The 26,119-nt window shown below is 41.2% G+C and overlaps 1 protein-coding gene across 28 annotated transcripts; it reads right to left on the reverse strand.

Annotated features, from left to right (window-relative positions):
• Positions 1 to 4,107: 4,107 nt before the first annotated feature.
• Positions 4,108 to 26,119, reverse strand: tnnt3.S (troponin T3, fast skeletal type S homeolog). Of its 28 annotated transcripts, none has more exons than XM_041591171.1 (17): positions 26,031 to 26,114; positions 21,452 to 21,487; positions 21,272 to 21,285; positions 19,921 to 19,935; positions 18,939 to 18,950; positions 18,513 to 18,530; positions 16,925 to 16,990; positions 15,853 to 15,873; positions 14,014 to 14,032; positions 12,996 to 13,041; positions 12,550 to 12,666; positions 11,461 to 11,538; positions 11,023 to 11,136; positions 10,691 to 10,800; positions 9,878 to 9,968; positions 7,507 to 7,547; positions 4,108 to 4,356 (listed from the first exon to the last, which is right to left on the reverse strand). In XM_041591171.1, the coding sequence occupies exons 2-17, from the start codon at positions 21,469 to 21,471 to the stop codon at positions 4,305 to 4,307; spliced, it is 834 nt and encodes a 277-aa protein (XP_041447105.1). In that variant the 5' UTR covers positions 21,472 to 21,487; positions 26,031 to 26,114; the 3' UTR covers positions 4,108 to 4,304.

Consider the following 26,119-nt stretch of genomic DNA (forward strand, 5'->3'; position numbering starts at 1 on the left):
GAAATATCTGCTTTGTAATGAGGACATTTTTTATAAGGTCAATATCTTTTTTTTTTTTTTTTTAAAGGTAAACTTTATTTCTTTTAACTTGTAACAATACAAGTAATAAACATTTGTATCTAAAATTACATTTGTCTCTTGTTTTGTTCACTCAGTAGAAACAACAGGGAATATAAGTTTGTAAGTTTTGGTAGATGACATAGATTTGTACATGCAATACAAGTGCAACGTTTCGGGGTCACGCCCCTTTCTCAATGCTTGAGAAAGGGCGTGGCCCCGAAACGTTGCATTTCGCAATAAACATGCAAGGCAGCTTGCTTGCAATTATCCTGTGTGCCTTGGGATTCTTTCTGATGTGCTATTGTTACCCATTATGTTCTAGGATGGCTCAGTTGTTGGTTACTGGGTCACCAGTATCTGTTGAAGAATGGGGGGTTCTATCTATCTATCTATCTTTATATGTACATAGGTCTTGATGGGGAGTGGTTATTTTCTTTTTGGGCTGTTCTGTGGAGATTGTCTCCTTGGGCCCTTTGCATGTAGCCAGTTATTGGCATATGGTATGGTATGTGAAGATGGATTTATGGTTTCAATGACCATCAGTATTCTTCTTTGTAGGGATAGATTTATAAAAATCAGTGAAACTTTCTCTCAATTCATCTCGGGTATTTCATTTTTATTTCGACCATGAAAAAAAACCCTTTAAAATAATTTTTTCAAGAAGTCTTGAGACATGTAGAGAGAAAGAACTTTCCTTTCAAACAGTCGCTGGGGGAAACGTATTTAGTCAAGATCTAACTACATTTCTTGTCTTGATCCTTGCTAAATTAGCTTAAGATAATGACATATAGCTTTTTCCCCACAAAAGCGATTAGAAGTTGGTGCTATTAATTGAATGGATCAGTGCACTAATGGTGTTCCAATAATAAAGGCATCTTGTATACGTTGAGTGATTCACATGTAGCCGCCTCCTTCACACATGTCCTTTCTCATGGTCGGTCAACAAAGACTGAATATTTATATTTATTTATGAAGTATACATATGACCTGAGGAGATACAACACTATGTAACTAGGTAACACCATAAGAAATACCATTAAAAGAATGCTTTTTTTTGTTGATGTTTTGTCTACAGGCTTTAAATAATTTCCTAAAGGAAATTCTCTTGTGGCTGTAATAAAATGGTATCGTTTTTAAAAAAAACTGTTACTTTCAATCATGGCTGCAACTTTTTTTATTTTTTTTAAGCTAGCTATGTATTAATTGGCTATGCTTTACATTTGTTTAACACTTTCTTTGGGGGTTAAACGTGAGAGCTTTATATACTTTATACACAAACCTCCCAGATGGCTGAACCATAGACTTTAAGCTCCCCATAGACGCGACGATTCTTCTTGCCTAACGACCGATTTTAGGGAAGCCCGACCAATCCTTCGAAATTATCGTGCGGTTAGTGGGATTCGAACGATCGTACATTATACGATTTTTCGGCCGACATCTGTCAGGAAATTGATCGGCCAGGTCAAAAAATCTTTGTCGGCCCCAGTGCAATCTATCTATGTTTGCAGGGCCAAGTAGGCAGCTCCCCTTTGTTTTCCTGGCAAATTGGTCTTTTTAGTTGATGGTAAATTCGTACAATCGTTCTGAGAAGATCGTGGTCTCACGATGAGGATCTGATCTTTTAAAAATCTCAACATCTATGGCCAGCTTTAGTGTAGTGTTTCGAAAACTCCCCTAAGGGATCCATGATCAAAAGTCAGCCCAATGTTAATTTTGTTCAGACAAGTGCCACAGACTTATTAGACCACTACTACCAATGTTGATGTTCCCCATTGACTGGGTTGAGCATTCTTGCCCTGTATGTGTATAGTTAACAGAACATGTTTATCTACATCAGTTTTGTCCAACTTTTTCTGTTAATACTGTTATTTTGATTATAGCAGGAAGTGTACTTTTGTAATAGTGATTGGTGTACTCTTTATTGGAACTGACCTCTTTAGATATTCCATATTCCAAGCACCCCTGGATCTTCCAGCCCTGTTTAGGAGCCCTTGTTGGAGAGAGAGGCTATAAAAAGGAACCATCAGCTCGAAAAATACATCCAAACTGTGATGGATGTTACAAATTGATTGCTTTAAGTTTGCAATTAGTTACCTCTGATGAAGCTGTGTGTAACAGCGAAACGCGTTAGGTGAACGCACATCGGTCCATTACAAGCACCACGAGGAGGTCTGAATCCGGCCGGCAACACTATCCTCTGGGACTCTATAGCCACAAAAATTGGACTGGATGCGATTACATTAAGGGAAAGAAATGTGAGTGCATTTATTGTTGTTTTTAAAAAAAAGTCATTTTAAATAAAACGGTATCACACTATTGCCGGTTTCCATCCCTGCTCTGGAGTTTGCAGGGAGTGCGAGGTCTGATAAGGATCGCATAAGAGGACTCCATAGACACGCTATTCCACAAGAGTGGTTTGTAAGTAGGCAATTTACCTAAATGGTGGAGGTGTTCCAGATTTGAAACACGCAATCTATTGCTGCACTGGAGAACAAACCTTATTTTTTACCTGTACCCCTAGAGTATTTATTTTCTCGAGCTAGATGGTGAATAGAGAAGGGGGAGCACTTCTGAAATAAGTCAGTTAAAGCACTTGGCAATACCCCTCTTTTTGAGTGAACGTATTACGCTATGTTGGTTCCTAATTTCTGTTGCCACGGGCGCTGATCCCCTTGTATATATTTCCCTGGAATAAATATATATATTCGTTGTGATGGATGTTAACTCATTCTCATTTAGGTTTTATTTCTCCTAGTATTTGATAAATTATATGGCTTATTAGTGCACCAATCAACCACATATTTGTCCCACTGCCAAAACACAGAAAACACAATCGTATTGTTTCTAAGGGGCAAATTTATCAAAGGTCAAGTTAAAGAGTTTTTTTTTTTACCTCGAATAAACTCAAATAGTATCTTATTTAAGAAAAGACATGAACGAACTAGAACGAATAGTACCGACCGAAAACGAATCGAACTTGACTAAACTGAAATAGTTTTTTGTTCTCCGGAAAAAACTTGAATGTCAGGAAGGCTATTAACATCTTCAAATGGGTCATTGGACCTCTGCCATTGACTTCTACATGAACGTGGCAGGTTTTAGGTGGCATACTATCGAATTCGAGTTGTTCCCTGGGTCAAGGTATGATAAATCTCGAATTCGAGTTTAGATTATGTTGTGTATTTTGGGGCAGCAGCCTGGGAAGGCCCTTTCCTGTTTCAGTAGAGTAATATTCATACAGAATGGGTTTGCTGAAAAGGATGTTAAAGAACCTGGCCTGTATAGAGCCCTGACCTCCGTCCAACTGAACACCTGTTGGATGAAATGAAACATCCAAACTCTTCTGTATTAGAAGAAAATTCCACCAACAACGTTCCAACATCTAGTAGAAAGTCTTCCCAGAAAAAGCAGAAGCTGTTTTAGCAGCAAAGACTCCATATTAATTGGGTTTATATATTGGACAGACTGGTGGCCTTGTAGTGTTTATCCTGAAAAATGACTAACTAGACCCTTATTTTAGTGAATTCTTAATTATAATTACAACTCCACCCAGCCATTGGATTTAGGCACAACTACACCTTCATCAGTATGAGAACTGTTTAATGAGTTACAGGGCACAGACAATCATCTGCTAATTACTGGCGCTCGCTAGAATCAAATGTCTATAAGAATGTATTTTGTCAGCATGGAATTTGGCAGATAGTTTGAATGCATGCTCCAATGATAATCCATAGCTGGATAATGTAAATTGGGTGTTGATGCATTAATTAAGTTGTGTAAGTTAATATTCCACTGTGCTTACTTTCAGCTAAAGAACATGACACCTTCTGGGGTGCAAGACCACGTAGTATAGTTAACATGTATAATCTTCCTGTACATTCATAGTACTACCTTCCTTGTTCATCTTTAGATCCCCATGGCTCATAGTAGAACACGTTTCTCCTACCCTAAAATACATCTTCCTCACATGCCTTCCCAACCTAAATCGGTCCTTTTCTTTGTCAACTTTAGTGTCTGTATAAAGTGTTTCAACCAGTAGCCAGCAGGTTGTTGGGGTAAGAAGCACCACACTTTATTTACAAAAGGGAAGAGATAATAAAGCAGTCCACAGAGAGAACTTGGTGGCACACAGGGAAATGGCCTTTGTGGGTGCGTGGAGTAGAACCAGCTTCCTAAATGAGTACTGAAGAAATGGCAGAAAGGGGCTGCTCTCTGTGAGGACCGGGTGTTGATTTTGAGTTGATTTACTTCCAGCGGCCCCCAACTTTTCCTTTGCCTCCGGCTGCCTTCTTGCTGCTGTTATGGGAAAAACAAAAGGACGAGGGTCAGCCACATTTAAGGCTACGGTTTATTACCCCAACTCAGAAAGTAATAGAAAGAGCATCTTTTAATGAAATAAAAGAGCCACCAACTGCATAAAGTAAGAGTACAATGCTTGGATTTAAAGGTGTAGTTCACCTTAAAATGACTTTAGTATGTTGTAGGCAGCAGTGGTGCATGAAGAATAAATATATTACTAAAGCAATGGCAGTAAAAATTAGGGAATATACTCTTTCAATTCTTTCTGTGTCTGCGGGCATCAACCTTTTTTTCTCCAGAACCCCCCCCCCCCTTAAATCACACAGCAATACCAGGCATAGCCACTTACCAAGTCTTCTGAGATTAGTCTGGGAGTGAGTCTGTACATCCCCACATGCTAACCACCCCGCTTCCAGTGGAAGGCATGCTCAACTTGAAGACACTGGCTGGTGCCGTCACATTGGCAATACCCATCAGGACTCGCTTAACTAGACAGACACTGGTTTTGAACACTACAAATGTAGGAACGCCAACAAAATGCAATTCTATCATGTGCTGCCCCTTGCTTAATACATCCAGCAGGAAGCTATGAGCAGCTGGTGTTTGGAACAATTTAAGCGAGACCTGCGGTTGAGGACAGCAACAGTCTGTGTCTTAAGTAAATACTGTACCTGCTTTGATTAGCTCTTAGTTCACGTACTCATCTCCAACTGCACAAGGTTAAACTGGAGATATCGGGAAAGCCCGCTGATATCACATTGGCAAGATATCAACTAGTCACAACTCTCCGGTAAGGCCCCCTGATATCTCGTTTGGTCTATGATATCATGGTTAGCATCGATATCATACTATAGCTGCAATTCGGTAAGCTGCAATTACGAGTGGCTTCAATAAGCAATGCGTATAAGATTGCTACAGGCAAAAAGGGTGTGCAGTTTTGGTGTTAAGCTCTTTGCCTGTTATTGAGGTGCTATAAACTGCTTGGTTAAGCGTTGCAGACTATTTGTTAAATCTGTTATGACATTGATGCCTAATAGGGACAGAGGGGGTTTGCGAAGGGCAGATATGCAAGTACGGGTCATGCCAAAGAGCCCTGTAATTCAGCATCCCATTTCAATGTTCTTTGGGAAGGAGTTTGGATCACACAGGGAGAGCATATGTGAGAGCAGTTATGCAGGTATTTGTTCGGATTGAGACGAGTATAGTACCATACGCGTGTTCTGAAGTAACTCGTTTGTAAAGTTTGATATTGGTAAGATGAGAGGGTAGGGCTGGGGTTGGCTTGATGCGCGTGGCATAAGGTTCAATCTAATCAAATACTGCCTTTGTGTTTAGATTTGGTAGGAACCTTAGATAATCTGTTGTAATAAAAAGTGTTCAACTCAATATATACATGGAAACCAGTGGAGTAGCTTTGTGTCATGTTTCTAAATTCAAGACATTTGAGTCTGTGGGTCAAGCACATTTAGTTATACTATGGAGGGTTCCTTCCATATTTTCATTTTTCTATGCATTTCCATTAAGACTTAGGGGTATCCATTATTCGGCGATACAATCCTTATTTTTCTGCGTAGAAGCTGCATACTAAAGGCTTTCCATATTGGCTTGGGTGAGAAAAAATGCATGTATAAAGTTTCTCAAGTTTGAAATGCGTGATCAGATAATGTGTCTCACTGGTAACAGTCAGTGTTGGACTGGCCAACCAGCGTACCAGGAAAACTTCTGGTGGGCCTCCGGCACCATGTGGCCTTGTATGCCTATACTGTGACCATTGTCCGTCCATGAGGGAGATATGAAGGTAAGAATACAGGAGTGCATGTAAAATAAATTAGGAAGGAGAGTGAAGAGAGGTGGAAAAATAGTTTGAAGAGTAGGCCTATGAGGTATAGTGGGCTGCTGGCACCTAGCTGGTAATATGGCGCTAGTCCAGCAGGGATGTTGCTTGTTCCAAGATATGTCGGAACTGGTGAGGATTGAATTGGACCTCTGACTAAGGTTGTAGCTCTCATGCACATCTACATCTTTCACACAATTCTGTTCCTACCAAAAATAACCTGCAATTGTCATTTCACTCTAATGCATAGCAGTAGTGAACGCAACGATCCATGCACCCTGTGCTTTCTGTCTGGGAGAGGCAAACAGAGTTGCATCAGGCTACAGGTTCAGTGTGTTCATAAGGATTAAGAACAATTGGGGTAACCCCAAGGAGATACTGGGAATGAGAACTGAGGCATGCTGGGTTTTGGACTGCAAGAAGCATGGAGTTCCAAGTTTAAAGGAAAAGGAATGTTAAAAATCAGGATTGAATGGAGGGTAGGCTAGGACTGCGCAGAATTTTGGGAGACCCAGAGACAGGTATGAGCTGGATTTGGAGGGTAAGGCGGAACTATGGTGAGTACCAGGGCAAGCTGGGGCTACTCACTGTTTCTGCAGCTGATCAATACGATTCCTGAGGGTTGTAATCTGTTAAAACAACATACATCCTATTTATCCTGGAGAGTCTTTTTTTTTTTTAATTGATTTCCTCCACTTTTTGCACCCTTACACCTTCTATTAGTGCCTGTGGGATTTATTCTGGAAACCTGTTACCTGATCTCCTCTTACTAGGAAACAGCTCCGATCTGTGAACTAGAGAGTGGCAGACGTGCCGTGACTCATAACACACATACACATACTCAGGCGTGTGGCCAAAACACAGTGACTTACCTTTATATTTCACCCGGGCTGGGGCCAACAGTAGAGACACTTCCCCCCACAAGCAACCCAATTACTTCCCGCAAATTACAGTGACTGGCACCAAGACTGCAAGACACCTTTCCCTTCTGTATCTTTACTTGATTTATATATTTGTACTAGATCTAAAAAAAAAATAACCGACCTACATTCCTAACTATATTCCCATTATAAGTTCTAGATAAAAGCTTCCTAGAAAGGACTACCTGTCCTCCTGGCTGCACACTAAAGCTTTGCCAATGTGACTATCATTCTAATAGGTGCTTGCAATCCTGGCGTGCCACTGTGCTATTTTCCGTGCTATTGTGTCTCTGCTCCAACCCCAGTCCCAGTCGTACCAGTTTCTATGCTTGTGACATGCCTGAGTGCACATTTCTGTGCTGTATCCCCAGCTGAAGGGGAGTCACTACTTACAACTTGGAGAGTTCCTCTACTCTCCTGTGCAGAGTCGTAATCTAAGAAAAACCGATAATGATGTGAAAAGGGGGCACTGGAATGATTTACCCAGCATAAACTGTTCTGTAACTGTTCTGTGATTGCTAGATAGATTTGTGTATGTATGAAGCCTAGCAGCATTTTAGTGTTTAGTAGTGGTCTAAAGCAACTGGACTAAAGGTAGAACTACATGGGTTATTTCCAGTGGGCGTCTATCCGCTCCAACGCGAGGAAACGCAGGTGTCACGTCGGATACAGCGACTTGACAATCGCATGTACAAGCTAAATGCATCTGTCGCGACACAACTGACAGATGCAAATGTTGCATGTTGCATCTTTATCCGACAGTTGTGTCGGATGCAATCAGCTTGTACATGCAACATTTGTATTACTTACATTCGATTTGGCACATCCGCCTGCACTTCCTCGCGTCGGAACGGATGGACATGCACCGAAAATCAACCCGTGTAGTTCTACCCTTATAATGAAAACTTTACAATGCTCATCCGAGTCGAAGCGGTGAAACATTTCCATGGTTATCCATTGCTTTAAACCATATACGGTCTACTATGTTCTGGATGAGTGAAAACCATAGAGAGGAGCTTTTATAGCAGAGCGGCTTGGATGAGTGGTGAAACATTTTAAAGCCTACTCAAGAAAGTCTAGTTGCTTTGGACTTACCACTATTAAATACTTTTTGTGGTGATTCTAGATGAATGAACACCACAGAGAAAAGCTTCTACTGCAGAGCCACCTGGACAAGTGGCAAAATGTTTTCAAAACTAGTCAAGCAAGTCTATTTGCTTTGGACTTATCACTGCTAATTAATGTCTATCATGACCTAGCTCAGGAGTGCCCATACTTTACTAATGCCAGGTCTACTTTTAGCCATGATGGCCCATTAGGATCGACATCCATAAAGCATTATTAGCATTCGGTTCCATGGAAAATGACTGAAATATTGATTTATGAGAATGTGCATTGCTATATTTAACAAACAACTATTTCTTATGTAACCTTATAATAAATATCTGAATGAAAATCATAAAATAGGAGGGTGATTTAGACAAGCTGTTTGTTGACAGTGTCTTGAGATCTACTGATCTCGACATGAAAGACAAGACATCTACTTTTTGGACACCCCTGACCTAGATGAATGAAAACCATAGAGAAGAGCTTTTATTGCAGAAATGTAACAATTAGTGTAAAATGTCTACTAACCTCCTACAAGAAATCATCCTATTTATATTATTTGGATGAATTATTACAATAGGTACTAGACCATCTTTATTCTAGCCCCTTTTATGTATTATTCTCTGTACTGCTTAACCTATACAAGGCTGACAAATAACACTGTATCGGCACTAATGGAACAGTTATGCATAGTCAACATTTAGACAGGGGGGTGGTACAGAACATTGGTGGACAGCTGTGAGCCTGGTGCATCCAGTTAGTGATTTACTGCTAGGCTTCTATTAATGGAATGTTCCTGTTAATGGATGTTCCATAGAATAAGTCAGGCATATTCCAAAATGACCTCTGAACAGGCTATATATAACATGAAGGAAGGAATCTACAGGCAAACAGAATGTTCTCTAGAACTTGATGACAGTTATAGAATTCTTTACAAGTTCACATTCGTGGAAGCATTAATAATATCCAGTTCATTCTTCTAGTGATCCTACATTAGGCACGGGCAATTTAGTGCTCTCCAGATCTTGTTAAACCACATCCCCTGTAGGTTCTTGGTTGGAGGCTGGGAGTTGTAATTTAACATAATACAATAGGAAACAGACCGGCATATCCAGAGACAGATAAATCATTACAAGGATATAAACAGGATGAGGCATAATCTGGATGATTTATAACAAGGCAGTTTTATTCTCTATAAATGGAGAAGCACCTGCACTGCTACATCCTTGAAATAGTCTACTGACTACTATAGCTATATATAGACCACTTTACAGCCTATATTTAGAGAACCCGTTGTAGATTCAGACATATGCTATAGCTATATGTATAATATGGCATTGACCAGTGGTTTCAAACCCATGGTTCCGCAGCAAACTACAACTCCCAGTCAATGCAGACTGGAGGAGTGTTGGGATTTGTACTTTGTACCTGTCCCATAAATATCTGGTCAGTTTTCAGCCATGTATGAGCAAAGACGTCATGTAAAGCCCAATAAGGAGCCAGCTTGGTCTGGAGGGGCCAAGCCATCATCTTATATCAGCCCATGAATGGCCAGCTTTACATTCCTGCCACATAACAGTTGACAGGGCAACCATTCATGATAATTGGTGCACTATGATACAACTCAAGTTGTCTGCAAATAGTATTTTTACTGTACCTCGTATTTCTGTTTCTTGAGTTTCTCTCCCATCTCAAACTTCTCAGACTCCAACTGGTACAGCCAGTCCCACATTTCCTTTGCCTTTTCCCTGTGATAAACGAATAAAGACGTGAGGAATAAAGCATAGACATACTATTCACTAACATTCAGATTGCTGACCCTAAGTGGCCTTAAAGGAGAAGGAAAGTCTTTTTGCACTTGGGGGTGCCAAATGTTAGGCACCCCAAGTGATTGTATTGACTTACCTGAAACCACCTATCTATTAGATGTGGTTGCACACAGTTTAATGTTGAGGTTCTGGCTTACCTGAAACCACAGGCTGGTGCTCCTATTAGCAGAAAACTGCACTGGCCCGGGGGTTATTCCAGTGAGCACCATGGAGCGATCCTCTACTTTCTTCAAATTTCCCGGGGCAGACACATGCGCAGTAGAACGAAATAACCAACTTTTTAGTTAAGGTTCAGCTTTTTCCAGAAGAGGATCGCTCCGTGGTGCTCGCTGGAAGAACCCCGGGCCGGTGCAGTTTTCTGCTGATAGGAGCACCAGCCTGTGGTTTCAGGTAAGTCAATACAATCACTTGGGGGTGCCTGTGTAATTGGTTTTCATGTTGTCAGAAAATAAACCCACCAAAACCTTGATAAACAAGGCACAATAAACCTTGTTAGCCAGAACCTCAACATTAAACTGTGTGCAACCACATCTAATAGATAGGTGGTTAAACAACAAGTCTACATGTTTAGGCGTTTGAGTGCTGGGAGGAAGGGGAGTTGTTTGTATGTGTGCGAAGGACTTGACAAATCCAATAGTTACCTGAGCTTATCATCATTCATGTGGTCAACATTCAGTGGTTTGCGACGGTCAGCCAGAATCTTCTTCTTCATCTCACGGGCTGTCTGCTTCTTGCCTCTCTTCTGGTCAGCCTGTAAGAAAGGAAGTGAAGAACACGTGAAGCAAAGGATCGTGGTGGTATTGGATACCAAAAAAAATAAAATCCAATCAAGGAAGCCGTTGGAGATCTGGCAAGGCAATACCGAAATATACAGAATATAATGGGTATATGTCAATAGTTTAAAAGAACAGATATGTCCTGATATGTATCTATTGCCAATAGTGCATTAGTTTTAGACTCCAGCTTTACTCACCTTGGCCAGGTAGCTGCTGTATGTGGCACCCATGGAGGACAGAGCCTTCTTCTTCTTCATGTCATCCTCTGCACGTCTCATTAAATCCTGTTCCTCTCTCCTTGCTTTCTCTTCCTATATTAAGAAATAGGGTATTGTAAATTGATCACTCCGTCACAGTGGTTATCAGATTTAGTCAGTTCAAGCCCCCCTTTTTGAGGTTGCCCCCAACCCCTCCCCTTCAAGAAGTTTCAAGAATATATAAGCAAATTAGTTTTTACCCCATATTGACCCTAAAGCTAGGCTTTCAAGGGTTTCCAAAAGAGCATTTAACCAGGTCTCATCCAACTGTTATCCAACTGCCCAAGCCCCTCCCAAGGGGCCCAGACCCAGAGTTTTGGAACCAATGTTTTAAGACAAAAATAATCTCATTGGGAGAGTTTAGGGCCCCATACTTACAGCCAATCTGGTCTGACGCTCCTTTTCTTTCTCTGTCCTGATCCTCAGCTGCTCAGCTCTCTCGGCTCTGCGTTTCTCCTGAGGATCACACAGAGATGGATTAATCAGTCATCATTCAGAACCAGACAGGGTGCTAAACTGTGAGAATTCAAGTTCGACATAGACAGCATTCCCATTCAACAACTTGCTAAAGCCACTGATGACAGGACTGTGCAAGTTACCGGGTTATGACAGATGGCCACCAGCACCAGGCATGCCAACTGACGGGATGAGGACAGAGGATAGGGGGCGTTTTGTCATTCCCACTGCTGAAAAATGGCTTTGCAAAGGCCCTGGCACCTTGTTGAAGCATGTTAATAACAGCAGACCACGCCAGTAAATTTGCCAATATCACTAGCTGGAATAACTGTATGTGCCGGAAAGTGCAACTGTCTTCAAACGCTATCATGGACAAATCTCCAGCACTACTGGCGATGTGAAGGTTTATAAAGAAGAAAACAGAAGCCTGTGATCTCCAGATATGATCTTATTCTTTGTCATAGAAGTACTGTTCATACAAACATCTGGAGGCTTCAGGTTTACTTGAGAAATATTTTGTATATTGGTCATTCTTTTCATATCTGCAGAGGACTTGCAGCATATATAGACATGACAATGTATTTCAAAACAGGATTTTGAAAATGGCATGGCACAAGGATGCAACCCAGTGGACTTATAAATGTATTACATTTTACTTAAACTACCTCATTGGCTTAGCCTTTCAAATTTGTGTAAATCATGTCCTTATCCATTTCTGACCAACTGAGGGCTGTGAGCTGGATATGGCCCTCCAAGGAATATTTATGGGCTCCAGACTATCCAAGAGCCCCATAGATTTCTTTGTATGGCAATGTAATATTCATATAATTTGAACACTTGTTGCATCATATTTTGCCCACTGTGGCAGAAGTTGACCGACGCTGTCTTAACCGACAAGTGGTGTATGTTGCTATACTGACCCATCAGAACAATGCAGAATTAAAACTTTACAATTCATGGACAGACCAGCATGCAAAGCTCCCAATATCCCAGAGCTAGGGCATCACATACAATTCTGTCTTTGAGGGCAATGATGTCCTCTTCTTCTTTCTTGCGGGCCTCAAAGTGTGTGTCAATCAGAGACTGCAGTTCAATCAAGTCTTTGTTCTGCCTCTTCTTTTGGATATCCTGTAGAAAGAGAAATGGTCAGTGAAACAGTGTTTTGCTATTTAGGTGCTTACCAGCATTATCTCTATCCTGGATTTGAAGGTCCCCTTTTGCCATCATTTAATTCGCCTACTGAGCTGCCTAGGTTAGGACACCTGCGTCCCTCTGCATTTGGTTGTATTGTTTGGCTGTCAGTTGTAATGAACTAGCATCACTTATAGCATACTGCTGTTGGGTGTTGTGTATACTGCCATCAGTTGTAGGGTATATATATCCATTGTAATGTTTATTGCCATCATTATAATATTTTATGTCCAGCCACTATATGGACCATCCTTTATGTTACTCACATCAAAGTCAACTTTCTCTCCATCTGGGATTTTAGGGGCTGTGAGCCTAGGGCACAAAAAGAAAGAATTACCGGTTAGCAGGACCGCCATCAGAAATCACAGGGCCCCATACAAAAAAATTTCCTGGGCCCCCTGGGCTGCGCCCACCGCAAGCCCCACCTACAGGTCCCCCCTCCCCACCCCACAGGTCCGCCCCCACCACACAGTAAAAAAACAAAAAAAATATTGATGGCTAGGGTTCCCACATGTTAATAAAAAATAAAAAGATATTGGTGGTCAGGGCCCCCCATAAAAAAACATTTGTGGCCAGGGCCCCCATTAAAAAATATTGGTGGCTAGGACCCCACGAGAAAAAAAATTGGTGGCCACGGCCCCCACCCCCACATTATAAGAAAATCGGTGGCCAGGGCCCCTTAAACGTCCATACCTTCCCGAAGTCAGCAGCTCTCAGAAAGATGGGGGGCCCAGCTAATCAAGTAAGTGTGGCGTGGCAGGGCCCCCCTTACCCTCGGGGCTCCCTACAACTGTCCCCCCCTGATGGCTGCCCTGCCGGTTAGAGTCCAAGAAGCAAATTTATAAAATGAAGGAATTTCACCCCAAGGATTCAAATCAATTCTAAACTCAAATCTACTAAAGAACTGGGTTTTGCCATGCTTGAGAAGAATTAGCACCCCAGTGACAAGGGACAAAGTATTTAGACAGGACAGAAGGAGAGGTAAATATTCACTGTAAGTGGTGATTGGCAATGGTTGGTATCATATAGGTTACTATTAGTGACATGTAGCAGTATTGTTATACAATGGAGAAAGTGTTGTCAATGAACTAAAACCACCAAGGTTCCCTAAATGATCCAAACCCTTCTGTTAACATGTATCTATGAGGTCATCAATAAATGTGTGAGGTCATACACCAACCAGGAAGAGGCAGCTGCCCATATTTTCTTATATTCGGCATTAATTTCAATGGACATCTTTATGGAGTGTTCACTTAATCACATATTTTTTTAATATTCACTTACTTGGGCTTTGGCTTCTCCTCTTTTGAAGAATATTGGATAAGGAAAGAACAGAAGAGAGAGAGAGAGAAGTAAGAACAGGACATCAAACACATCAAACATGCGGAGGGAGGAAATGCAGGCAGGAGGAGTGGGGGTGCATGACAAATTAACAATCATATACCAGAGAATGTGAAATAAATGAAAAGCATCTGTGTAAGGAACCCTTATTTCTGGTCTTCACATTTCCAGCTGACTTCACTGGGCAAATGTGGCATTACACCTGGAATTTCAATGCAGTATTGACATTACTTTTATCCAGTGAAACAATATAGAATGTAATGCAAGAGTGTGTGTGCGGGCATGTGTTGCCAAGCCTTGGGTATTAACACAAGATGCTTTCCACACTGTTAAACAGTACTAAAGGCATTAGATGAAAGAAGAACACAACAGTAAGGTCTGGTAATCCTACTAGATGCACTCAATGGTCAGTGAGAGTCAACTGAATGACCACAGTCAACCTTTGACCTGTCAGACAGATTGTTGTTAAATTTCCAGAGGAGCAAAAGAAGAAACGTTAGTTATTTAACAAGAGGGGAGTAAAATCCAAGGAAAACAGACATTTATCTTCATCCAGAGGTAATGGAATGTGACAAAGAGAGAGAGAGAATGTGTAAGTCAAGAAAAATTGGTAATGGGACGGTATTGGAAGCCATGGAAATAAACCTATATTGTATAAAACAGATAAGGAAAGTCTTAACCCTCCTATTGACAATATTGGTTCTACAGTTCAAAAGAGCTACAGGGAGGCAAGTTTGAAGCCATAGCAAAGGCTAGAACTTGTACAGTGTTCATGATGTTGACCAGTCTTGTTTGAAATTGCCAAAGTTCTCTGCTTCAAATGGTTTTATTTGTGAGCACTACTGGTCTAGGTCTGGGTCTGGAACAGAAGGAATATATTTTCACAGTGGTGATAATGGTGGCCAGAATGATGGTAATTATAATATAGAAGAATGTACAGGGTTATTGCTACTGGACCAATGATGAAGTAGTTTTAGTAGAAGAAACCATGAATATATTTAGGGGTAACAGTTGATAACCCATGAGTGAATTAGGCTGCGGTGGGGATTGGGAAAGGTTCATACAACAAGTGGTTGGAATGAGAAGGAGGATTGTAAAAGGTGTTGAAAAAAGCACACACGGGTAAAAGAGTGAGGTTTTGTTGGTGAGCAGAACATTGCAATAATGTTCTACACATTTTCCCCAACAGTTAATTCACAAGAAATCTCAGGATCATTGTGGTAGAAAAAAACAGGTTTGGCCAAAACTCCACATATCTTTTAAGTAGGACTGGGAAGTCACGTCTCTCCTTCCGGCTTTCAAATACATAGTGTGAAGGTCTAGGATACCAACCATTATCCCTGGGAACTACAGGAAATATGTATGTGTGCCAAGACCTCTTGCTGCACCTACAACTCCCCAAATCTTTATGCTGGTTGGCTAGGAATGTATGTAAAACATAACATATGAAATATTTGATAAGATATTCCATTTATGTTGATGCCATTACACAAGGATTCAAGAAATACAGAAATGTTTCATAAAGAAGTGTATTTCCTAGTGTCCCCTACTTGGCCTTATGCTGGTGAAGCTACATGCCCCCCTCCTGTTTGTTTGGGTGTACATATGGGCAGACAATGGAGAGCAATAGACTCCACCAACCTAGAGGTGAACCTATCTTAAGAAATGCTGCTTAGGTCCTAAAAAATTGCAGTGCTTTGGCCCAACCTGTAGAGTTAGATGGAGTGAGGGAGAGAGAAAAAAAAGTAAAAAAAATAGTGATAAAGAGTGGAAGTCAAATACCATCATATTCTTCACCATGTTCTGCAATTGAAAAGAGATTATTAAGTACACCTTGGTTCCCGAATAAGAATTCATGACGATGAAGACAAAATGTGCCACGTTCTAGAGGTTCCTCTTGGCCAGAACTTTACATTTTGGTTCTCATGCACAAATTTTCTCGATTTAATTCCAGATCTGCAGGTTCTTCACACACAGTTTCATCTTACAGTATATTTCCAATATTAGAACGCTAGATCTACTTTGCCCCTCCCACTATAGACATCTTTTGACCAGCTAATACATTCCCACCATTAGCTGGAGGTGATATACACTGAGGCTACCCTCTCTACTTAACTCTAGGCATTCATAATCTCTCCATGGTTTCTCTGCTCCTCTTAGACCTTATGTTTCCTCTCATAGTCACCCCAACTATTCCATGTCACTTTTACTAGGCCTGAGGCAAGAAACTCGAGATCCCGCCAGCTATGATTGCAGGGAGCATGATCGAAGATCTAAATGTTTAAAGTCACCTTCTCTAATAACCTGTTTCCATTCTAGTGGCATACACCCCTTATCATATGCAAAGCAGATATGCAGCAGCCATGCAGAACAAGCATCAAGCACACCACTGACAAAATAAAGAAGAGCTGATGAAACCCAACTGTAACAGATCTTGAAGAGGTAGGGCCGAGGGTAAGTCTTCTCTTGCATATTACATCCCTCATATCTTGTTTTACTGGATTTAAGAGTAAAATTATTTTGTGTACACTGATATGGGTGCATTATGGGGGATATTTAAGGCATAATGGGTTCACTATTTAAAAAATCATCCATCTATACACAAAGATAGCAAAAAAATGTGTCCTATGTGGTATAGGATTTATTGGCCCTTTTCTGTACTAGGTCTATGGTACTGGTGTCAATCCTCAAAGCTAGATGTGTAAAAAAACACAATGATTGAGTTGTAAAGGATTGCAGACCTAGAGCTCAGGAAACAGCACTGCACATAAGTTTCTGAAATATCCCACTAAGAGAACAAAGAATACATCTCTCCATATTGCCCTACAGGAGACTGGGGTCTTCAGGTTCTTACCTTCCTCCTCAGCCTCCTCATAAGCTTCTTCTACTTGTGGTGCCTCTTCCACAACTGGTTCTTCTTCTTCACAGGTATTTCAGGCATAGTTCATAGCAGCAAGCAGCGTGCAGAAAGTGCAGGGACAAATGGGGTATTAGAAAGCAGGCGGGCACGTCAGAATAAAAGAGAAGAGAGAGCCAAAGCATAATTAGAAGTAGTCACATTGTAACAGGATGCAAACCAATTAGTAGGCAAACATGAAGACTTTGGTCGGAAATCTCTAAGATTCCATGAAAATGAATTTGCATACCAAAACAATTGGTTTCAACATCAGCTTTGATCCATTCCACAGATCCATACAGTTTTCAGCAACAGCTATAGGACTCCTGAAATTGGCTACTATATATTCTCATTAAGATCCTTCTAAGGAACACATTGCATGAGGCACATATCGTTCAGGCAAATATATATGGTGTTGTTACAAAGAATGCCTGGAGAGCATGTAATATAGCTCTGTAAAGAAGGTCGATGGTACAAGGTGTGGTCTCCACCATAGTTTTTTACCTCTGGTAAGAGGTGGATTCCACTTAACTCAATAGAATGCAAGGTGGAACTAAGAATGCAAAGGTCTAGAGATGGGATATTCCATGTACACAATAAGCCCTAGCTTTCTACTGTTTGAGGTACCTGAGACTGCATTGTTTTTATTGACTGGGATAAATCCCATGCACAAGTTGAAACCATGCAGAATGACATGTATATTTCATTTAGGTCATATTTCAGTTTAGACAATATGGTCCTTGGACATCAGAGACTGCCCTTTTCCTATGGAACAGGTGTCAAATCAAGAAGAGGTCTCTGAGAATTATGGAGGCTATGGCACCAAAAGTGCTTATCTCCTCAAATCATGGATTGAATTGGGCTGATAATCATTGGCTAGTGCCTTATCCAAGGCATAGATATTCTGAGAAGCTGTTCCTCAAAGTAGAAGATTGGACCACCAGCTCAGATACTGTCCCTTGTAGCTGTAATATCTTTTAAACCTTTAGACTCTGTTGACTACAGAGTCGTCAACTAACTGCTTTTCATCAGTAAGATAATGATCCATTTTTGACATTTTTAGACCTCACTCCAGGTTAGCTTTAGGCATATAATGGATTAAGGGCATGTTAAGGATACGGATCATCTTCTCTTTTTAGGTAGCGTCTCTGGATCCACCTTACAGACTCTAGGGTGGTGTGACCCATTGTAGGTTATACATGATAAAACATTCTGGGTAGCTGTCCTAGCATGCAATGTGGTAATCACAAGGTCAGTATGTCTTGCTTGTTTTGCACATCGCAGCTGTAAGATGCATTGCAGGCACAGTGAGCTGGAATGGTACGGCAGGCTACGAGCACAGATAGTCTTATTCAAGAAGAGCTCCCCTTGGGGACAATATCCTTGCATAGTAAATAACTAATTTCCAAACCCAATAGACAGACCTGAGTTGAAGTATCTAAGATTACAACACTACTAATATGATATAAAATAGGTATAGATAGAAATACAAGAATACATAGTTAGAGGGATACACTAGGGATGAAGAAAGGCTCGGGTCACATACCTTGCTCCTGGCTTTCTTCTGTAGCGTGGAGTAAACAGGAAGGAGGAGGAGAAGAGAAAGCATTAGAAAAGCAAGAAAGCAGGACAAGGCACAGACTAGCTCTTAGCTAGACCCTCACTGGCAGGAGAGAATAATAACGCAACACCACAAACTGGAACGTATAACAGGGTAGGATAGTTCTCCAGACACCAAGAGACCCAGGAATGTGTAGTGCAAGGTGAGATAAGGGTAACTAGTGGCTTTGCAAGAAGGAGCATCTCAGAGGAAAGAAAGGTGATCCTGGGGAAAGTGAGTAGTATCACTGGTGCCAGGTACATGTAGGCTACATTCCATGAGTCTGTGCACAAGAGAACGCTCCATCACCACCCGCTCCCCTCTCCCCACAGTAACACAAACAGAAATGTCCAAAAGGACCACACAACCTACCTTCTTGTGCCTCTGTTTGTCGCATATTGAGATACGATGAAGGAGGCCAAGAAAGCAAGAAAACAAAGCAGAGAACATTAGCCTCAGAGCATCACAGAGACGCGGAGGGTGGGAGTCAGACAAAGAAAATATGGATCCCAACCTGGTGCCCCAGTCCCCGCTGCAAAGTACAGCAGCACTAATGTTCTGATTTAACCCTTTGGCGCCCATATGACATGGACAGCCAGCGGGTTAAATAAAGGAGACATGCTGGTTAGACCTACTCCAGGATGTTTTATTCGGTAGTTAACAGGTTAAAATATCCTGGTGTTTAAATAGGAAACAAAAAGAGAATGAGTTAAGTAAAGGCGGTTTAGGATGAAAAAGAAACTCTTGAGAGCGGTCTGTCCTAATCCACAGTCTCTCTGGTTCCAACAAGGGGGGTCGCACAGCTTGGGACCCCTATACAATGAATGTGTGGAGGGTGCCCCTTGTTTACAACATACAGGAGACTGTGGATCGAACAAAGTGACAGACACTTGCTCTTTCAAACACACACCTCAATATAAACCATGGCCGGCCTGGTGAGGCCACAAACCAGGGTCCATGTTAGCATTGTTGAAAGGCTGGTACCAGTGAGGAGTTTAGGGGGGAGTCTAACCCTTTCACTGCCAGAGAAATGTCTGCAACCCTTTGCTGTCACAAGCATACTTATGTATGTCTAGGGGCTATAGAGCTTTTAATTTTCCCAGCAATTCAATTATAATTGAGGCCAAAGTGACCTCTGGGAAATCAAGAATTTGGGACAAATGCACCTTCAAATGGTCCTTCACTTGGAATAGCTTAGCTGTTACATTAAATTTATGTTCTTCTTGAGGCTGCAGATCCTTCTGGCATAGAAAGGGCTTAAATTAGTGACATTTTATTGGTAAAATAGGAAGTAAAGTTATTCTAGAATTAGAGATTGAAAGATGGAGTTGGGGGGGTCATTTCACCCATTTACCTTCTTCGTATTCTTCTTTTGGGGAAGGAGACAACAAAAAAAAAAAAACAGAAAAACAATGGAATATGTTGGACTTTAAAGCAAAAGCAACCAATTTATATTAAGGGTGTGGGCTGCTGCTGGTCTGAAACACCCATCATTGGTCTGCGAATGTTGAGAGTTGTAGTTCAGCAACTGCCGGGACACACCCTGGCCTACACAAAGCACAACAATAATACAACGGGACCGGTGCACACAGCAAGGCTAAGCCTGTTAACTCAATCACCACCTGAACCATAAAAGTAAATGAATGCTATGGAATTATAAAAGGCTGTATGGGGATAAGATTAGAGGGAAGCAATTAATAAATTACATTAAAGGGGTTTAATGTCTGGGTTATTGGAAGTATTAACTGAACTTATGTGGATGAATGTCTGGGTCATAGGGTGAATTCAATGGAAATACAGGTATAGGATCCCTTATCCGGAAACCCGATATCCAGTCTCCCATAGACTCCATTTTATCCAAATAATCCAAATTTTTAAAAATAATTTCCTTTTTCTCTGTAATAATAAAACAGTAACTTGTACTTGATCCCAACTAAGATATAATTAATCCTTATTGGAGGCAAAACCAGCCTATTGGGTTTATTTCATGTTTAAGTGAATTTCTAATAGACATAAGGCATGAAGACCCAAATTACAGAAAGATCCATTATCCGGGAAACCCCAGGTCCCGAGCATTCCGGATAACAGGTCCCATACCTGTATATGAATTAATACTAGCGATAATAGCAGGATTATAGGGGAGTTATTGAGAATATTCACTGAAACTATAGGGCTCTATAATCATGGGATATGGAAATCAAAGGCAAACAGCAGAATACCTGCTACTCAGTGCTTTATTGTGCGTCCTCTATATACTGGGATTAAAAGCAAAATCCAGTTTATATTATAAATATTAGATTAGATATAAGGCCGTGGCAGTGAAGGATTTAACAGCAATACAAGGCACATGGAAATTAGAAGACATCTCCGGCTGATCCTGCATTTGCACCCTAGGCAGAAATTGCAGTTACGGACACAGTCCAGCAGGTGGCAGCACAAGTACCGACCTATTAGTTGGATGGAGAGTTACTGAGTTAAATAATAAACGGAATTAATGATAAAAAGCAAAAAATGACTGTATAAAATGAGAAAGTGAAGGAATGAGACAGGAGATTAATAAGACGACTGTCCCTGCTGTTAGGGAGAAATGAGTGAGTGAAATAAGTAGGGATGATATATGGTATTAATGAAAAGATGTACTATTAGCCTTAATTATTATTATTATTATTATTCATACTATTCTTTCTATACAGTTGCTCACTTACCCTCCACCTGTTCACTGTTGGCAGCAGAGCGAAGGGACAGCAGAGAGAGGGGAGAAAAGAAGAGAAAGAGTCTGATTAGTTCAACCATTGAGGAATGAGAGTTTATATATATATATCTCTATATAATATGACTGGGGTTTTATAATGAAATCCATAGTCACAGGAAACAGGTCGACTTACACTTCCTCTGTGTCAGACATGATGGCTTTTGGTCAACTGTGAAAAAACAAAAGTCAGACAACATTACAATTAGGAAGCAACAGCAAAAAAAAAAAAAAAGCAATTTAGTTCCTCTGCACTGCTGGTTCTGTCCCCTGAAACAATGTGGCAGAAGTCAGCCTTTTCAGTTCTGCTAATCACTTGCTACAAAAGTCAGAGCCACCACCAGGGCAGAGAATAAAAAACGGATAGCAAATATATATATACAAATCACACAGTGTCTAATAAATCGATATTGGGAAATGGTAATTTCTTTCAATAGTCTAATCATTTGGGGTTTTATGTCCCCTTTAAACCTGGTTTCATGCATATAACATCATTAAACATTCACCTTTATAATGTGCCCATGTGTCATGTAAAGCTCTATTAAATACATGTGGCAGGGACGGCCAAACTTTGGCCCAAAGCAGTGGATGTGCCATGCAGGGTCTATTGAAATCTCTGCAGTTGCCTTAAAGGAGAACTGAACCCTAAACATGATTATGGCTAAAATGCCATATTTTATATAGTGAACTTATTGCACGAGGCTAAAGTTTGAGCTTGTCAATAGCAGCAATGATCCAGGACTTCAAACTTGTCACAGGGGGTCACCATCTTGGAAAGTGTCTGTGACACTCACATGCTCAGTGGGCTCTGATTGGCTGTTGAGAAGCTAAGCTTAGGGCTCGTCACTAATTATCCAGCAGAAAATGAGCTTCCCTGGCTGTAATATAAGCTGATGCTACAGCTTTGCTGATTATTCAATTCTGATGCTAATTGCACTGGTTTCTGTGCTGCCATGTAGTAATTATGTGTATTAATTACTAATCAGCCTTATATTGTGACATTTCTATTCTATGTGTACTGTATATTGTGAGTGGCTCCCTAAGCTCAGTAAGTGACAGCAGCACAGAGCATGTGCAGTGAATCAGCAGAAAAGAAGATGGGGAGCTACTGGGGCATCTTTGGAGACACAGATCTTTACTGCTAAAGGGCTGTGGTTGCCTTGGGCTGGTACAGAAGCACAAAACATCATGTACAACATTTCTAGCTACTTCAGTTAGGCTTTAGTTCTCCTTTAATAGATTATAACACACCAATGACACCTAACAGAGGACTGCAGTGTTTTTAGCATCCCCAGTTCTAGGGGAATATTGGAAGACATTCGTTAATATTTATACCCAAGCAGCTAATTGATGTAGCTTGAAGCAAAAGTCCTTATTCCTAATCCCTTGCAGTGTCTAATCAAACCAATAGCCTATAAGAGGCCAGGCACACAAATAAGCAATGGTTGCAGTGGGAAAGCATAAGGGCTATGGAAAGAGGCAGCCATAGTTCAAGCCAAAATCCAAATCCCTATACATGAGACACAGTACATCGGATTCCCCTCTGTGTGCCCATAAAACACTTATGCATGAGACTAAATCACAAATGAAGCAGACATAAACCCAAATTTGGGTTTGGGGCACACAAGGCCGACGCGCTACATTGTTTCAACGGGCAGAACCGGCAGTGCAGAAAGGGGGATAGGCACTGCTTTCAGTATCAATAACTTTAAAAAAAAAAAATAAACACTGAAAATGTGTCACAAATATATAATAGAAAGTTCTATTTTGGGGTCTATATGCCCTTTATGAACAATTCCTTTATATAATGATCTGGTGATATATTATATATATATTTATATATTCCTGACGTATGTCACATTGGAGCCTGGGGGCTTGTGGTATGACACTTGGGTATAATGCTGTAAATTCTTTCCAAGTGTGGGGCCAGACAGATGGAGAATGACACTGTGCCCCCCAGCCTATTTTCGGTTGGCTTCTCTCAGTAAAGAAGATCAGAAGGCTGCGTGACTCAGATGTTACATGAGATGGCTAGGAGGGTGTGGGGGGACAACTGGGCATTCTTGTCTATTTCAGGACCCCAGGGAATGCCCTTTAAAGGTGATAGGAACCTACAGGGAGGGCTTTGTGGCCACGGACATATGTAGGTTAAGGTTGCCATTATGATCTGACCTTATTAAAATAATGGGGAAGGGGAACAGCCACCTGTGTGTGTGTGTGTCCTGACCCCCCGATAATGTATAGAAAATAAGAAATTATTTCAGAGCATTCGTTATGGAATGTGTCCCTATCAGCCATTCTGCTGGGCAGCAATATGGGGTCCCATGCGTCAATGCCCTTCTGTGGCCCTCTGTGTGGCCCTGCATTAGATCATAGAGCCAATTTTATACTCACCAGGAGGCTTTGCTTTATAAGGAAACACAAGGGTAGGTAAACCCATAACTCAAACGTTATTGTTTGGGAAAAAATAATTCAAAATATGTCCACTAGGGGGAGCTGCGCTAATGCAGCCCATTATTTGCACTAAGCCGAGCCAGCAGTATTGCAGCTGCTTTTTTTTTTTTTTTTTTTAAATCTGCGTCCATCCTGGTCATATAAAATGGTCAATAAATGATCTTGTTGTAAATAAAGTTTCAGGACCCACCCAATGACTTCCGCAAATGACCGATTAATTACTGTTAATTAATTAATTACTGCAATAAGATCAAATTGGCAGGGCCCCCTTTACATCTCAGTGATGTCATTTGTAGGTTTGAGGTTGACGTCCTATTACTGTAGCATGTGCCTTATAAATAACTCTTAATAATAATAATACACAAATATATATATATACACATATAAAATCTCATTATAAGGGTGTCTCGTTTAGAGAATACATTGTATAGAGTGGCCCAGTATATAGTTCAGCACCATGACAAGACCAACAGCTGGTCGCAGCCACTCACCTCCTGTCTGTCTTGTCAGCCTTTATTTATGGGACACATGGGGCAAAAATAGACACATCCCAACATGGCTAATGGGTTCTTTAGATCAAGGCCTACATCCCCTGAGAGGCCATTTATCCACCCCCCACCCCCCCAACAGATAACTGGAAAGCTAAAACTTCAGGCCACCCACATATTGTCTGCCAGCACCCAACTATTGCCCTCTAATCCCATTACATCAACCAGAGACACCTTCATCATCCTCATGAGCTCATCTCAATCCCAGGAGCCCATCTCACTCCCATATCCACCGATATTTTTTTTAATCTCCTAATTGTTTCCAGCCAATGGGAGGAAGCCATTCAGCACTGCGCTACACACTTCCTGGTCACAAGGACATAACCTTTTAGGACCAAAACAGCAGGAAGTCAGAGGAGCAAAAAAAAACAAAAAAACCCCAAAATATCCTAATTCCGACCTCTAAGTGTATACATAATAACAACTGTGCTTAACTATCAACCCTTTAAATCAGCGTTTCTTAACCTTTATCACATGGGAGAGGAAAGATGGACATCAATGATAGAGGTAGACAGAAAGACAGATATATTATACATTAGCAAGGTCATGAGATAAAATCATTATGTAATGGCACAGTATATCTATTGCTGGAATAGGAGAACTTTAGGGCACACACACTGGCACAATGGAAATGCAATAGAAAGGAGCAGTGGGTGGGTATAGGGATATCGATAATATAATTGAATCCACAGACAGGTGGCTATAACCCTATACATCTAGAGCAGGGCTCCCCAATCTTTTTTTTTTATACCCGTGAGCCACTTTCAAATGTAAAAAAGAGTTGGGGAGCAACACAAGCATGAAAAAATCCCTTGGGGTGCCAAATAAGGACTATAATTGGTTACTTTGGTAGCCCCTATTTAGACTGGCAGCCTACTTGGCACAATATTTTGTTTTTATGCCATTAAAACTTGCTTCCCAGACTGGAATTCAAAAATAATAAGCAATAAACAAGGGGTCGGAGAGCAACATCCAAGGGGTCGGAGAGCTACATGTACATTATGGGATCACTGGTCTAGAGTTTCATCTATGCCAGGCGTTAGCCCTGACACCCAAGACTAGATCCCCGCACTCAGCTGCTGTGGGTGCCATCTGCTGCCAAGCCCCATATAAATCAGCAGTGAAACGGGAATCAGAGGGGTCACTAATTCTTCTCATATATAGTGTGAGACTATCGGGCTGGTCTCCTTGTATCAGAGCCCAGTGGGTAAGTGCTGGTTCTGATTCTGGGATACTATTATGCCAAGGTTAAGGGTAGGGCTAAAGCCAGTCCAACAAGTTTATCAGATGAAGCAAAACCTGCAGCTAGGGGCCCAAGGTATGGGGGTCTCAGGTTGGGTTGCCACCTGGCCGGTAAAAATGATGGTTGATGCCAATGTTATTAATATGGAAATAAGATAAATATATAGAAAGGCAGGTATTTTTTGGTGGCAACCCTAGTCTCAGGGGTGGCACTGACTAATAAGCATGAAAATTGCCTAAATTAATTTTGCTGTGGGACCCAGTCAATTATAAATATGTGCCATTGCACAAGGAATATAGGCAACCTACTGGCAACTCCAGCAGCTGCAGAACTACAACTCCCAGAATCCTAGAGGCATTGTGGAAGCTGTAGTCCTTCAGCAGGTTCTGAACTCTTTAGGAAGGGTCGCCATTGTGTTTCTAGCAGTGAGGAGGTAATTTCCAAGCCCCCTTCCACCCTACTTTCCTTACCTGAGGCCCGAGAGAAGAGAGCAGCAATGGGGGTCGCAGCAGTTGTGAGACTTTTTCAATCTCCCCCCCGGGCCTGTTATGTCTGTCAG

This window comes from Xenopus laevis, chromosome 4S (assembly GCF_017654675.1).
Source record: "Xenopus laevis strain J_2021 chromosome 4S, Xenopus_laevis_v10.1, whole genome shotgun sequence".
Lineage (NCBI taxonomy): Eukaryota > Metazoa > Chordata > Amphibia > Anura > Pipidae > Xenopus > Xenopus laevis.